At 31.4% G+C, this 16,271-nt stretch overlaps 1 protein-coding gene across 1 annotated transcript in view; it reads left to right on the top strand.

Annotated features, from left to right (window-relative positions):
- The window catches only part of Mdga2 (MAM domain containing glycosylphosphatidylinositol anchor 2), a 757,479-nt gene that overhangs the window by 486,626 nt on the left and 254,582 nt on the right, over positions 1 to 16,271 (top strand). Inside the window, exon 5 of the mRNA XM_047541595.1 lies at positions 6,493 to 6,625. Coding sequence (XP_047397551.1) covers positions 6,493 to 6,625 — 133 coding nt within the window. The remainder of the gene's footprint in view (positions 1 to 6,492; positions 6,626 to 16,271) is intronic.

Genomic DNA, 16,271 nt, shown 5'->3' with positions numbered 1-16,271 from the left:
TAATTATACAATTACACAATAATCAACTCAAAATTCCTTTTAAAAATCATGGAAATTCATATTCAGAAAGATTCCCAACATAACAGAACATCAACTTTATGTTATCCACAAAATAATATTAATGTTTTGTGATAAAGCAGGTATAATTGGTAAAGTTTAAATTCTATATACATATACATAATTATATGTATATGTTATACTTATGTGTACAATACACATACATTCTTCCATTTGATAATATGGATGGATAGATTGACACAATCATGCATATACATATATTTGTATTATCTGCTATATATTATATGCATTTTAAAAAATCTCCATAATTTCCTGAATGTGGTGAATTACATGATAAAGTTCAAATTATTTCATAATTCTGCCTATAATTATTTATATTTTTCAGTCCCTCTTGACATAATTTGTAAGTTAATCTCACTTGGAGACTATTTTACATGACTTTTATAGGTCCATGCCTTTTGATATGGAACCTTTAGACTACAAGAGTAATCCTCTAAATTCATCCAGAACCATTGAGAAATAGTGGACCTGGAGGTTTTGCTCTCTCTCTTGTGTTCTCTTCTTATATGCGCACTTTGCTGCTCTGTTCTAAATAATAATTAACAAGATATTCATGTGCAGATCATTTTCCTTTATCAAGGCATAATTGTTGATCTTTGAGGACTGGAAATCATCTCAAAATGTAGCCTGCATTCTCATTTTAAGGCTTAAATTCTCAATATTCTTACCAATTTATTTCCTTTCTTTTTGAATGATCTAATTGCCAAAACCATTCCTCACCACAAAAATTCAAGTATACACTACTTTTCAAGGACACATCTATTGCATAAGTGACCTCTGAATTTTAGTGGGCAAACTTCAGTTTTACTGGATCAGATATACTTGATTATTTTATATATTTCTCTAGGGATTGCTTGCCTTTTATGGTATCTTGTCCATAAGTGATTATTCATTTCTTCTGTGAATGGCCCTTGCCTCAGGTTCATAAATCCATCTTGTAGCCATCTTTAATGTTACTTTTGCATTCCTGTTATTAATATTAGACTCAAATAGTTCAAAACTATTTGCTGAAAATGTGCAAGACAAGGAATTGGCTTTATTGCTTTCTAACCTGTAGTTTTTACTGATTTGACAACATGTCAAACACAGCACAAATGACAGGGATTACAATTTAAAGGGAAATGCCCCGTAAAATGGAAAAGGAAAAATCAATATAAATATGTAATGTAAATGCCAGAAAACATATACACATATATTCAAATATTACTAATATAAATAGACAAAAATATTAATTCAGAAAACAAAAACATGTAGGAAGAACAGACTGAGATTGACTCAGAGGTAACAGCTTTTGTGTTGAAAACTGTTTTGAAATAATGGCTATCAGGTAATACTCAAAATGACTGAATGGGGTATTTGTTATTTGGTGGAGTAAATAATCATGATAAGGTTGAAAATCAGGTTTAGAATAGTTACAAAAAAGAGAAGGTTAAATTTGGTGAGGTCCTTCTTGTTTCAACTCAAATATGACTTTCTTAGAGATGTTCCATCTGATCACACTTCCATCTCTATCACCTTGTTTGATTTATTTGATACCATTTATGTTTATATACCACTTATAAACCATTTCAAAATTATATGAAGATGAAGAAACAAAGCTTTAGACCAGGTCACTCCCTCCATTGCTTAATTAATTTTAATTCAGCAACTGGCTGTTCTTTAAACTTTGATAGAAAGGACATGCCATGGTCAGCATAACAACTAAAGCAATTAACTTTCTTTGCTGCATGAAGACTAGTCTGGTTGCAAAATACTTAATTATTAGGGTAAAGAAGAACTGTGGTTTTCCGTAGCAAGCAGCATTTACTTTAGCCAGAACATATAACCCAGAAATATTTTTTAAATCAATGGTTGATTTTGGTCTGAGGCAAGTACCATGCCTGTGAGAGTGGAAAGGAAAAGTCATTTGTGAAAGAACATTGAAGAATCAAAAGCACTGTTGTCATTACATATGGAAGAGAAACACTCAAGAGTGAATGATAACATAAATTGTAAGTCTGAATGAGGGGGAATGATGGTGGTTTTCACTATCAATGTAACAACATCCAAAGAGAGAACTGATGGGAGGTGGCAGAGTCAGCAATGGACTAGGATAATGAACTCACTAAGTTTATATGATTTTGAAAATGCCCATCAGATGGTTATCAGAATATGTGATGAGAGTGCAGGTCAGAGTAGAGATAGAGATGTAGAGAAAGGTCAAAGAAAAACCCAGGAGGGAAAAATTTTCTAAAAAGGAGAAACAAATTATATTTATTCTTGGTTGGTGAAGTATGACGTGTCTGGATTTTTGGAGAAGACTGTGTAATTCTGGAAGAATAGATGTCAATAAATAGCTTTAAAAAAACCACCAAGGGAATTAGAAAACCAGAATAGGTTAACTTTACAGGTTAAGAATGAAAAAAAAAGAAGAAGAAAGAAAAGAAAAGAAAAAGAAAATAACCTGGAAGAGAGCAAACACTAGCAAGTATTGCATATAAAATGACAGGAAAAAAATAGGAAAATCTAGAATTGTTAATTACAATTCTATTGGTGATTTTTCCAAGTGTGATATTTTCTTTTTCATTAGATATTTTTTATTATCCACATGTAGGTGTTAATTGACACTATGATAATGGATTGGATTCTATGAGGAGTGTATTAGCCCAAGATTGAAGATTTATATTTGTATAATAGTGAAATGGAAATCAACCAAGGCATGAATAAATTATTGTGCTCATAACTACCTATATATGAAGGATTGTTCAAGTAGAAAAGATGATCTAAAATATGAAACATAAGTAGAGAAATTTGGAATCATTAAGTAAAGATTTATTGAACTTTGAATAAAAGAACATCATTAATGACATTAGTAAGTTCAGTTATAATGCAGTTTTGAAAAAGTGATATCCATAAAATATAAATTAAGAAAGAATCTGTCCATGAAAACAGAAACAAGATGTAGTATGGAGTATAATTCACTCTATGTTGAGTATATTGACTTTGATTATACATCTAAATAATTGTGGTTATTGTATGCATTTGAGAATCATTACCAGTGTACAATTGCTTATAGAGTTTGTACTACATACACTAAAACTTTCAGAAACATTAGAGGTTGCTTCTTTTCAGAATTAGAAGGAGTAATTATACATATAGTTATATGTAAATATTTAATTGCTTATATAGTATATTATTTCATTACTATCTGTATCTATATCCGTATGTCATTTAAAGTTCTGTTAATTTACATTTAAGTTTTATTTCTTGTGGTAAGATTCAGTTGCACCTGATTTATATTTTGTATTATCTGTGCAAATTTCTTTCCCAAACTAAAGTATAATCTAGAAAATTTGTTACTAAAATGATATAATCTTTTTATTTTATTATATATACAAATTTCTATTGATCATTTAATATAGTAATGACATTTTTTCCCTAAGTGTGTCTAATTTCTGATTATATTTCTTTTATTTAACATTTATTGAATTCTTATCAGGTACCAACTAAGTAGTAAATTCTGCAGAAATAAATATGCACTAAGAAAAGTCCTGGGTAAAAGGTAATTAGAGTACTTTCAATTTTAAAAAAACATTGATTTAACAGAATCTTTTCTATCCTAAGTGTGTGTGATACTCAGAATCCAATGCCGAGAGCAAGCATACATAATCTGTAATCCCTAGGTAGCTACTGACAAAAGGAGGAGTCTAGCAATCCATTGCCCAAATAAATATAAAACTGGACAATTACAAAATGACAGAAATAAAGCTCATAAACAGATTTCTCCAATCTCAAAAAGTGAGGAAAGACTTACTTTTATAAGTTAGGAGTGTTATCATCCAAGAACTAGATGAAATTCATTAGGCACAGAAGTAAATAGTGTGCAGAAGGAGGACATTGGAAGTGATGTGCATTAGGCACTAAGAAAATGGAATAAGACCAGAGATGCAAGGAAAATGCAAATAATTTAGGGTTTGACAGTCATGTTAATAGTATAGCATTTATTTGGAAGAACAGTAGCAAGTAATTCATGTAATCTGGCAGGGAAATGGCATTGGTATGATCTGATTTCATACTTTAAAATGGTTGAAATAAAACAGTAACAATGTGAAATGAAGGGTATGTTAATTGCCTTGACTGGGATAAAATATTCACAGCATATAAGTATATCAAAACATCAAGTTATACACCTTAAATATACAAAGTTTTTATTTGTTAATTAGACCTCAATAAACATTTGGAAAAATCCTGGATAAATTGCAGTTTGTTGTCCTTAAACTATAATAAGCACAATCAGGAGGGGAGTTTTTAGCTGAATATAGAGTTTAAAGCATTACAATTAAAAATAAAAATAATTATTGAGACTGAACATGTTTAAAGGTCAATAAATGGATCTAGCTGTGAGAGAGATAATGAATATATTAATAAGAAGTTATAATCCAGTCTAAGATTTCAGTTATTAAAGAAATAAGAGTGGGCTTAGAGGAATAAATTTGAAGTTCAAATTAGGAAATGTTGAGTTTTGGGTGTCTCTGAAGCATCAAATGGAAATGCTGGTTCAAAATTTGAGTAGTAAGAGATAAACATGTATCTGAAAATTAAGGGAGAATTCTGGAATAAGGATACAGACTTTGGAGAGGGCAGGAGAATGAGGCTTGTAGTAGGAATTCATCAGCAAAAACTAATCTGTCACCTAGGGAGATTTTATAAAGCAAGGTTAACTGTGTAACAGATAGAATCCCAGGGAATACCTAGTTAAGTTCTGAAAGTAAGAAAACCAAAGGGATCTCTAGCAGTTAAGTGTCACAGAGGGAGGAGATGTATCATCTCATTCAAAAATTGTCTGAGTAACCTGACTTTAGTATAACATTTTATTTCAAGGACTGTAAGCACATTTTTGTAAGCATTTTATATAATTAATTTACAAGAGCTCTGTAACATAAAAGGACATGTTTTTTAAATATAGTCTCAAAACAGTCTTCTTGTGTCTATTTGTGTGGGATACATTTATATTTGTGTGTGCAGAAAAAAATGCAACTTCTTTTCCTAAAACAAACCATTCTTTTGTAATTTAGCAGGGAGACAATATAATCAGATTTTATATTTTAAAAAAGTGAAACAGTAACTACGTGACATGATGGGTATGCCAATGAACTTGATCATAGTGAATATTTCATAACGTGAAAAATAAAAGTTTATTGTTTATTCCACTGAGGAAAATGCTGAGGTGTGACTGATTTAAAGCCAAATTTTGAAAATGATTTGAAAGGATTACATCTACAATGGCATGTATACAGCAGTGGAGTTCGTTTGACACATTTGGAAAATTGTGTTCCCTGTGTCTGACTAAGCTTTATTGCCAAAGAACAGGAGTACCTTTTTGTATTAAATCACTAACTATTCCAGTTCTTCTTAATAGCACATTAATTATTGCAAAGGACTTGACTAATTTGGGGGACTTGACTAATGTTACCCAAGTAGAGTGAAAACAGTAACAAAAAAATAGCACATTGTCCTGCACAGATGTGATCTGAGAAAAGTTAATATTTTTAAAATTTTCCCAAATATGAAATTATTGGGACATTGTTTTGCTATTACCCTAAGTGAATTTTCTTATGAGAAGTACTGTTTACAGATGTGCTAATGACTTTAGAAGGGAAAGAAATTTTAAAGAATCTAATATGAATTGAGTCAGAGGATTTTTTTCTGATTTATTCTTTGCATGTTTTGAACAATTTCTTTCTAATGTTTTTCCATGGTCCTTCCTGGCCCATCAGGAGTATATGATGCTTCTGACCACTTGCCTGATTTGGGTCCCTCTACAGTTCACAGATTTACCCCGGAAGACCTAATGCTTGAGCTTCTGAACATAAAACACAGCAAGAACAAAAACAATAAAAACACAAATATTTCTTCCATACAGTTTTGATCTTTCGCCTAGCATTGCTCCATTTACACAAAATATTAATGTATGTAAATTTAATTACCCATCATTAGATTTGCTTCATTAATTTTGTTCTAAAAACAGTATTAGCTCTTCTTCAGGGTCTTCTTTCATAATGCTTTATGTCATGGTCTGCATAGATTGCAGTGTTTGTTGAATAAACTCTATTATTAAGTGTACTGTTCTGATCTTTGCATAATGATTTGCATAACTACCATCAGAAATAGATTTTTCTCCCCTAGGAAGTTAGTTTGCAAAGAAAATGTTATGAATTTTCATTGTAGTCTGTTAGTTTTTACCTCTAAGCATATTACAGCATTATTTTAAAATGCATTTTTTAAATTTTAAATTAGGGCATGCTCCTTAAGAAAATAAGACAATCTGCCATATTTTAACAATAATAATATAATTTAATACAACATAGTACCATTCTTTGCTAATTCATTCTGGTTACAATTGAATTTTCTAATGACCCTTTTCTACATTTTCAGGGTGAAACAAAGATATTAAAACTAAAGAATCTTCGACCTCAGGACTACGCTAATTACAGCTGCATTGCTTCAGTGAGGAATGTGTGTAATATACCTGATAAGATGGTGTCATTTAGACTTTCCAATAAGACAGGTATGGAACTCTCTGTTATATGTCTACTGTCTGTAATTTTTAAAAGCATTCTTTGACCTTATAGATCAAATGTTTTCTATAATATTTGTAGAATAAGTACCTTTTTTTTCCAGAAAAACCTGGAATATATGAAAAGATTTTGATAAATAAATGATAAATTTTAATTGCAGTATGCTCTATGAAATGTGTTTATGTATCAAACATACAAAATTATATTTCCTTAAAATATGTTCACAAATACCATAAGCAAGTCTATAGCCTATTCACAGAGGCTTTTTGGAATATTAGATTTTTCATATACAAATTCATGATCTAATTTGCTACAAGTGTTTTGTGATTCCAAAGCTAAGTGAGAACCTTTTTTTTTCTGTGTTTCAAGTCAAGAAAGCTAAATGCTAATTTCAAATAGGTGTTTTAGGACAGTATTTTTGTAGGAAATGTCAAAACATTAACATGGTTGCTACTCAAGTTAGCCTGTGTTTTATAATACAGATCTCAAAATAACTGCAAACAAATTATGAAGAGATTGCTAAAAGAAAGTGTAGAGAGCCCATGAATTAATAATCTTCTGTATATAAAGAATCATCTTCACAAATCAGTATTTGTACTGGTTTTGAGAAATCCAATTTTCAGTGGCAGTGATAATTTTTACTTTTCAATATGTATATTAAAGAGTATTAAAGATCCTTTTTTCATGGCTTTTTTTTGTGTATGTGTGTCTAGGTCTAGATCTTGGTTCTGTCTCTTACTAGTTGAGTAAATTCCTTCACATCTTTTTGCTTTATTTCCTCATAAACTTATAAAGTAGTAGAAAAGAATTAATGAGTTGATATGTCTAAAACATGTGAAATATAGTTTATTATTTCTTCCAACAAAGAGCTGGTCAGAACTCTGATCCGTTCATTTTGATGAAAAGATTAAACTTGTGATTTTATTGGAAGAAACAAAGTGTGCTCATACATTGAATTATCAACACATTCCATTAAGTTTCTAAAATTTCTAAATATTTAATATTTTTTCCATTCATTCATTTATTTATCAGAAACTCCTTGGGCCCCTATCATGAAATAACATATGTAGGGATATTAGCAAATTTGCAAATTGCTTTAAATTGGATAATGTTCTATTAAGTAACATAAAGGTCATTAGAAGAAAGTTATAAGAACAATGTGGGAAAAAGTAAACATGATCAATAATTAAAGAATCATGTTGCACAGAAATGAAAATGTAAAATTTTATTGGGTATAAGACATAAAATTTAATCTCATGTCACTTTAAAGAAAGGCATAGGATATTGTGAAATAAAAATAAGACATTAACATATGAAAACTAGTTGGAATTGTTTCTCATTATGAAATGTATTGTGAACAGTTATAACTAATTTCCTTAGCTTTAATATATATTTAAAATACAGATGATGCAGAGAGAAAAAATAAAGTGGAAGAAGGTCCTTGGAATGGATCAAGGCATTACAGTGGAATGACAACAGAAAAGTTTGACAAATTGTTACTTATGGTACAGCCTTCTTGAAGTGCTTTATTAACTTTTAAAGTCACGTTTATTATCTCGGTTTACCTTTATAATACTGAGATACAAACAGGAAAACTTAAAAGATACTTAAAAGTCAAGTAGTCTTCTATCATCTGACATATAACTACATAGCTGTCCTTTAACAATCAAAGTATTCCTTTTGGGTTGTTCTGAGAATAAATGAAATTAGCATACACAAAAAAATATTTAACAGTAAGAGGTGTAATAAAATTCTATTTGGTATTTTTATGTTATAAAAATATATGGTTTTATTATGTCCACAAATTTGATCCTCATGTAAGATTAAATAGGAGACTAACCAGCTCTTAATTTTCATAAGCCAGGGAAAATGAATTGAAAATCAAACCACAGTGTTTTATTAGAAATAAATAAGGACTTTTAACTTTAAATTTGAATGGGGACAATTATCATGAAAGGTGACAGAACTCCTGAAGTCTTCTAAAAGCATCTGTGTGATTTTAATTTTGAGGTGATTTTTAACAATCACCAGCTCAGAAAAGAGAGTCTGGACTATATAGTGGGCACAGGTGTGCTGTGAAAACAAATGTTTTGTTTCACCTTTCATGATTCTGTCCCATTCTCAACTTTTTCTAGTTAATATATATCTACATTGTTCAAACAAGGAAAAACATCAATTTTTCTCCCCCGTGAATTATTTGACAAAATTTTAGACTGATGTTCATTACAAAATTAGTTGTGGTAAATAATCAGTTTTAAAATTTAAGCAAGTAATTTTTGACTCTCCAATATCTGCAATCACACAGGCACGTAACATGCCTAGTACTTTACATATTCAAACCAGGTTTGCTTCAGAACTTTTCCCATCTGGTTGTGCTCATAGTTGGAAGGGCTTGTGCATTTCAAATAGGTGAAATCATCAAGGTAACTCTCAAAGGGTACCAGGAATAAATTAAGCTTAGAGCATCTTCATGAAAACTGGTCTATAAACTGACAAGTGCATAAAGACTAGTTCATTGCTTAAGTCACCATTGCCATAATCGGTGTGAAATCAGGTGCTCCTTAGGAGTCTCATTATTGTAAATCTCTAAGTGACAAGGTATAATGCCCATATTTATTCTTATTTTATGTTGTTTTTGGTTCATTATAAAGATAACTACATATATAATATATAGTTATTATGTATAACTTTAATATTGGAGTTCCTTTTGACATAATCATACATGCATGAAATATAATTTGTTCTACTTTGATACTCAGTACCTCCTCTTTCCTCCCCAAATGCCCATATTTTTTAGTCTTGGTTTGCAAAATATAAAGGAGAATGTGCACTTTATTGAGATGGAAAAAAAGTATATTATAAATATTGCAATATGTTTTGTTAGCCTCCTCCATAAATTTATTTGTTTGTAAATGTGCTAGCTTTGGAAATTATTTTCATAAGGAAGATCAATTAATTGACTAATAAATAAACTTTTTATATAGAAAAGTTTTCACTGCAACATCTCCGTAGTCAATTTTTAATTGTAATCAGTATATAGTACTTAGAAAACCAGTGTCTAAGAGTCATTTTAAAAGTTTGTGTCACCTATAGATGTCAATGTGTTTTCTTAACTTCTCACTATGAATTGGCATTGTAGCTCATAAGTTTAGGTCAGCTGAGGAGAGTGTCCAGTAATTTGTGGGCCCCATTGATTGCCTGACACTCAGAATTTATCTCCTGTCACAGAAGTGTCAATATGCATCATACCTTATCTAATGTCTTAAAGCTTTTCATGACAAATCATAGAATTATGTGTGTGTGTGTATGTCTGTGTGTGTTTGTGTGTGTGTGTGTGTGTGTGTGTATATATATATATATATATATATATAAAATGAAGTAATGAAGTGCCAGATTTATTTGTTTCTTGTCATGCATATTTACCAATTGACATATGGCAGGGTCCTGAAGTCATTGTGATTACTCTACTACTCCCATTTGGAAGAAAAATTATATTAGTTCTTAATTGGTAAATTATTAATGTAGCTTTATTTCTCATAGTTTAAAAAAGAAACCCGTTAAGATTTGTAAATTCATAATCTTAATAAGAGTATGTGTATTTTGAAATGATCATAATTATGGCAACTGAGTATAAATTATTTTAAATTTTTCAGATTATGTGTATTTACAACATAAGGGTATACAGGAATTATGGAAAAACATTTCATTTATTTTAATGTATTTCCAGCACTTACATGTTGATATCTCATAATTTCAAAGGCAAATAAGAATTAAGTAGGTTACCCATATTAGGATGAAAAACGTATTTTGTACCTTCGTAAGCAGTTACAATGAATTCTATAAAGAAATGAAACAGTTGGGGCTAATTTTACTTAATTATGTAAGCCCCCTTTTTTAGTATGTTCAACCTCAGCATTTATAAAAATTATCCGATTAAGATGTTTTCCTTAAATGCATGTTACATTTAGAAACCAACTCATCACAAAAGTATTACCGGCTATAGAATTAGTGGAGACCTGTATCACCTCCTTTAATTCCTCCCCCTCTCCCCAATCTTCTTTCTCTCTTTCTCTCCTCCCCTCCCTTCCTTCCTTCATTTCCTTCCTCTTCATCTCTCTCCAATCTGTACTAATAAATTATCATAGAAGAAGAATTTTAAAAATCTCTCTTGTCTATGTTAGGCAACTATTCTCTTATTATTTTTTATAACTCTTAGAGAATTTAAGATAAATGCCCAGTGATTACTATGAACTTCAGTGTGAAATGTCTTTATACTCTGGAACTTTCATGGCAGTCTTCTTCAAGGTTTAGAGAAATGCAACCTACTTACCTAGATGTTATGAAAGATAAATAATATTTTAATTATAGAAATTCTGATACATGTGGGCATGAAACAAAAATACATGGACATTTCCTCCTATGACACAAATAAGTGTGCCGTTAGTTACAGAAGGCCAACCAGTTCAAATGGACTTTAGGAAGCAGCAGCAGAAACTCTGTCAAGTGTATTGGAGTACTAACCTTGACCATTTTCTTTAGCTGTATGGATTTTCCAGCTTCCTGCCCATAGAGGACAGCCATAAAATCTAAGTAATGGTTGGCATCATTTATCAGAATGTAGGTATGTTGTTTCACCAACAATCATGGTTTATAGGAATGACTCTCTAGTTTTGTGAGAAATACATATTGAAAATATAATGATGTCTAGTATTAGTACAAGTGGGTTGCCATAGCAGGACACTACAGACTGGGAATCATAAACAACAGAAATTTATATTCCCATAGTTCTAGAGACTACAGTGCAAGACCAAGGTGCTGCCAAGGTTGTTTTCTGGTGCAGCCTCTCTTCCTGCCTTGTAGTTGGATGCTTTCTGGATGTGTTCTCACCGGGCTTTTCCTCTGTTCATGCATGGAGGAAGGGGAGAGAACTCAGTATGCCTTCTTCATGTAAGGACAGTTTCCCTTTTGATTAGGGTTCCATTCTTAGGATATCTTTAACCTTAATTACCTTCCTAAATGCCCTGTCTCCAAATAGAATTACAATGGAGGGTAGGACTTCAGCATACCAATTGGGGAAGGGGACTTTGAATTACTGAAAGTGCTCTTTGTGTTTAGGAGTGGTTTTCCTTTAAATTTCAGAAATAAGTTCATATCATGTTAGATCAAAGCAAGAAAATGACGAACATCTTATTCACTAGAAATTAAGGAAGGAATTATTTTGAGAGTACATCTGGCCTTTTATTCTTGGCTTTAGAGTAATAGAAAGAAAGCAACTCCAAGGGAGAAGATGAAATTTTAGTGAGGGACAAACATCACTTTTGTAATAGTATCATCATTAATTTTTAAAGCCATGGTCAAAATACTAAAATAGGAATACAAATGTTGTGTCTGCAAACCTATGCATTGTGGGCATTTTTTTTTTCTGATTTTCTTGTTTTCATGATGATGAAATGATGTGAAATACAAGGGAAAAACCCCATTTTCACCTTCCATGCATTCATATTCAAAACATGAATTCTTTACAGATTTTTTTTAATTAAGATAAGTCATGTTACCTAAACAACAGTATTTACTACTACAGACTCCAGTCTATGTTATTAGAATGCTGTCATGGAGAAGGTGTTTCCTATAACTCTACCTTTTAGGAGTCATATTATAAAATTCAAAAGTTTACTTTTCAAATTTTGGTTCTGCAATTTTGGGGGTTACTTGACTTCTTTGATCTTGTGTAAGTTCTGGAAAATAAAAGGAATGAAAACAATAATAACAAATACACATCATTTGGTTTTGTAGGCTGTAAATTCTAAAAATATAAAACTTAGAAGAGTTTCTGGCAAATACTAAACATTCAGTAGGTACCAGTGATTGAGGTGTTGACCTAGATAATAGAAAGAAGGAATATAATCCCGTGTCCTCAACCATCTTGGTAAGATAATAACAAAAATCTGAAACTGAGTAGAATACTGTGTTCATCACTTGTGACTCTTCTTGAAATAAATTTATAATTGTGGATTTAATTAATTATCAATGGATTAATTAGAAGTACATTAGATATTAATATTTTTTCAGAAAAAATCTATGAAAATGAGTGCATATTCTGGGCATTTCTGTATGTAACTATTATTACTAGAAATATTTAATGTGAAACATTTTTGTGAAATAAATAAGTTTGTCAAGGAAATTGAAGAAACTTGCACAGTTGTTGACATGCAAAAGATTCTTCATTTTTAAGTGCTTTGTCACTTCCTCAGGTAATCAAACTCATATGTGCTCTATTCTTACTAATGTAACTTCAGAAATGTTAAAATATTGTTGATGATTAGGCAGAGATTTGGGGACAACAGCAATGGTCATTATGGAGTTTTGACTCTGGCCTTCCTGAGTCAGTTTCCAGAGCAACAAGATGACCCAGATTTTCCAAAATTCTATTACCATAGTAACAGTAACAAGAAGTTTGCATGTTGCTGGAATCTCCTTATACCTGTATATTTTGTTATCCTAGCAATACATTTTTTAGGTTTCTGGTATTTAAATTTATTTTGAGACTATGAGTTTTTATATAAAATATCCCTCAAAAACTAGTAACTCCTCCAGAAGATGTTATATTTCAGAAACAATGGATCACTGAAAACAAGAAGATAAAAGAGACATTATTAGTCAAATGAAGGGAAACATTACTATGATTATTCAAAAGAATACAAATTATTGAAATACTATCTCACAACACAACTTGGACCACATCAAATAGCCTGAGTATAGCAAATATCTAGAATACTCAAAGATTATACTTTTTCTATTTAAGTATTTATTATTTTAATTATATTAGATTATGACTAAAAAGCTTGGAACTTATTTATAAGAAAATCTTTATAAGCTCAGCCAGAAAACATTGGCACATGTGTATAATCCCAGTGGCTCAGGAGGCTGTGGCAGGAGGATTGTGAGTTCAAACTCGGCCTCTGCAAAAGCGAGGCACTGAGCCACTCAGCGAGACCCTATCTTTGAATAAAATACAAAATAGGGCTGCGGATGTGGCTCAGTGTTCGAATCTCCCTGAATTTAATCCCCAGTGTCCCCCATGCCCCAAATCTTTATAAGCTCTAATTATTCATTTTATATTAGTTTTAGTCAGTTAAATAAGGATCTACTAAAATAGAATAATAGGATTTTTTATAATTGTAAAATCATTTCATTTTTCTTAAACTGTTTCTAGATTATGAACTTGTAGACTATGACTTGTTTCTTTTCAAGGCTCTACTAGTCTAGTGAATCTGCAAGAACAGTTTTATTGTAGATAATGATTCCATTGCTAAAAATGCAGTTTACAATTTCTTCATGGTTTTTGAACTCTTAAGAATATCTCTAGGATATTTGCTCTCAAGTCTATGAAATTTGATTTTATAGATTAATGGCTCTGATGATAGAGATAACAATAATTCCCATATGTGTACGGAGGTACCTAGTCATGTTTCTTATTTACCAAAAATCCTGGCATAGATTATATCAAAGTATCATCTCTAAGATAAGCAACCATCCCAGTTTGCCATGGCTCACAGTTACAGATCCCAGGAAACCCATAGTTCTGGGCAAATAAAAAAAACAGATCACCCAGTAGTTTAATTCACCATCCATTCACCATCCAAAGAATGGTAATGTCCATTGTCTTCATCTCCATTGTCAATACTGGTTTATATAAAGATTTCACCAACCATATATAAAGAAGCATGAGTGTGAAAGACCGGGTGTGGATCTCTTCATAGTTCTCTTCATAGTCCTTTAATTGTTTGAACTGACTTTGCTGCTAAATCTTACTGATAATGTGCTGTGGGATAGGTTACAGATTGATGAGATAACAGCAACCACTGTGTCATTTCATTTTTTTAAGCAGGACAACAATAGTAACAACAATGACAAAACAGAAGAAATAAGGTACATATAAATAAATGCATCAGCACAAAGCTAACCTACAGCCTTAAGGTCCACACAAGCAAGATCAAGTCTTATAGAATTTGAGAATATTAATTCTTGATTGTGCTCTTGTCATGTTATACATGGTTCTTCAGTATCGTTAGCCAACAAATAATCTCTGACCCTAACACACCTGTTTGAGGAAATCTGCAAATACCGTGCTGTCAGTATGTCAGTTTCCTACTTCCAGAGAAGAAGCATACATGGCAACTGCTCTCCTTCAAGCCCTAAGACATTTAGATTAACATTTTTTCCAAAGAATCTTACTTCATTACAGATATTGCTAGAATGAGATGAAATTATATGTTTAAAGTGGTTGGCAAACGGGAGCCTCTTAGTTACGGTGTGGTGGTTAGTAAATGAAAATGTCCTTTGTAAAAAAGCAAAGAGTCTTTCTATAATCTCATCTAGCACATTGGCTTCAGTGTTTTTAGTTAAATGTGAAATATCAATGATAGAACTTCTTAGCAGAAATATTAAATTGAAGTTAAGTTATAAACATTTTCAATAGTTGGAGGAATGAGTAAATATCAAATATTGTATATTCATTAGAGATGAATTTTATTGCTGGTATGTATAGTAGAGTGAACATGCTCATTACATTAGTTTGGTTGAATTTTGTGTGTGTGGTTTTTTTTTGTTGTTGTTGTTTTGTTTTGGTACTGGGGATTGAACCCAGGAGTACTTAAACCATGAGCGACATCCCCAGGCCTTTTTAATATTTTTTAATATTTTTATTTAGAAACAGGGTCTCCCTGTGTTGCTTAGGCTAATTAAGTTAACTAAGCTAACTAAGCAATTAAGTTGCTGAGGCTGGCTCTGAACTCTCAATCCTCCTGCCTCAACCTCTCGAGCTGCTCAGATTACAGAAATGCACCACCACACCCAGCTCTATGGTCATTTTGTAATATACTATACTTATTCTCATAATGAAGAAATCCGAATGTGTTCTTACTATTCCTTAAAATCAAGCATTCTAGTCAATACCAGGTAAAATATAGTTTTTTAAAAATATCCTACCAGTGAAATAGAAATTGATTATTATTTCACCAAAGAACACTTGAAAATACATTTTCTAATTTAAAGAATAGAAAAAATGCAAACAGCTGTCTTTCCAGTTAGGTCATAAATATGTTTTCTTCCCTGATATGCTGATATGATGAAATTTACATCATTTCTTTTAAGTGTTCTTGCTAAAATATTTGTGTTATCAAAGCATTTTCTGACCAAGGTGTTAAATTATAAGGCTGAGAATTAGTACAACTTAATGTAGCCTTGTGATCATTATTAGGCAGAAATTTGTATGTGACAATTAGATGTAATTTAAAAGACACACATTGGTTTGTGTGTAGCTTTTAGTTAAATTTGAAAAAGAGTCCATGTGAGTTCATGGATAAGGCATCTAGGGCATTGGTACAGGGAATTCAAAGAGAGAGGAAGGTTGGTAGAATGGGAAATATGGATAGACACATTACAGGGATTTTAGCTGTTCCCTCAATTCCCGAAAAGTCTGTTATAAAAGATACCTTTTAATTTATTTTTTGGATGACAATATGCTCTTCTTATTGTTGCTCTGTTGCTGTAGAGATAAGGTTACGTCCAATTATTTAGTAATATGCTTTAGCTTGTGTTTTGAATGGCATTCCTTTATGCTAGCTCCTTTTGGTC

The sequence above is a fragment of the Sciurus carolinensis genome, chromosome 2 (assembly GCF_902686445.1).
Source record: "Sciurus carolinensis chromosome 2, mSciCar1.2, whole genome shotgun sequence".
Classification (NCBI taxonomy): domain Eukaryota; kingdom Metazoa; phylum Chordata; class Mammalia; order Rodentia; family Sciuridae; genus Sciurus; species Sciurus carolinensis.
This window is presented reverse-complemented; position numbering and strand designations above follow the sequence as displayed.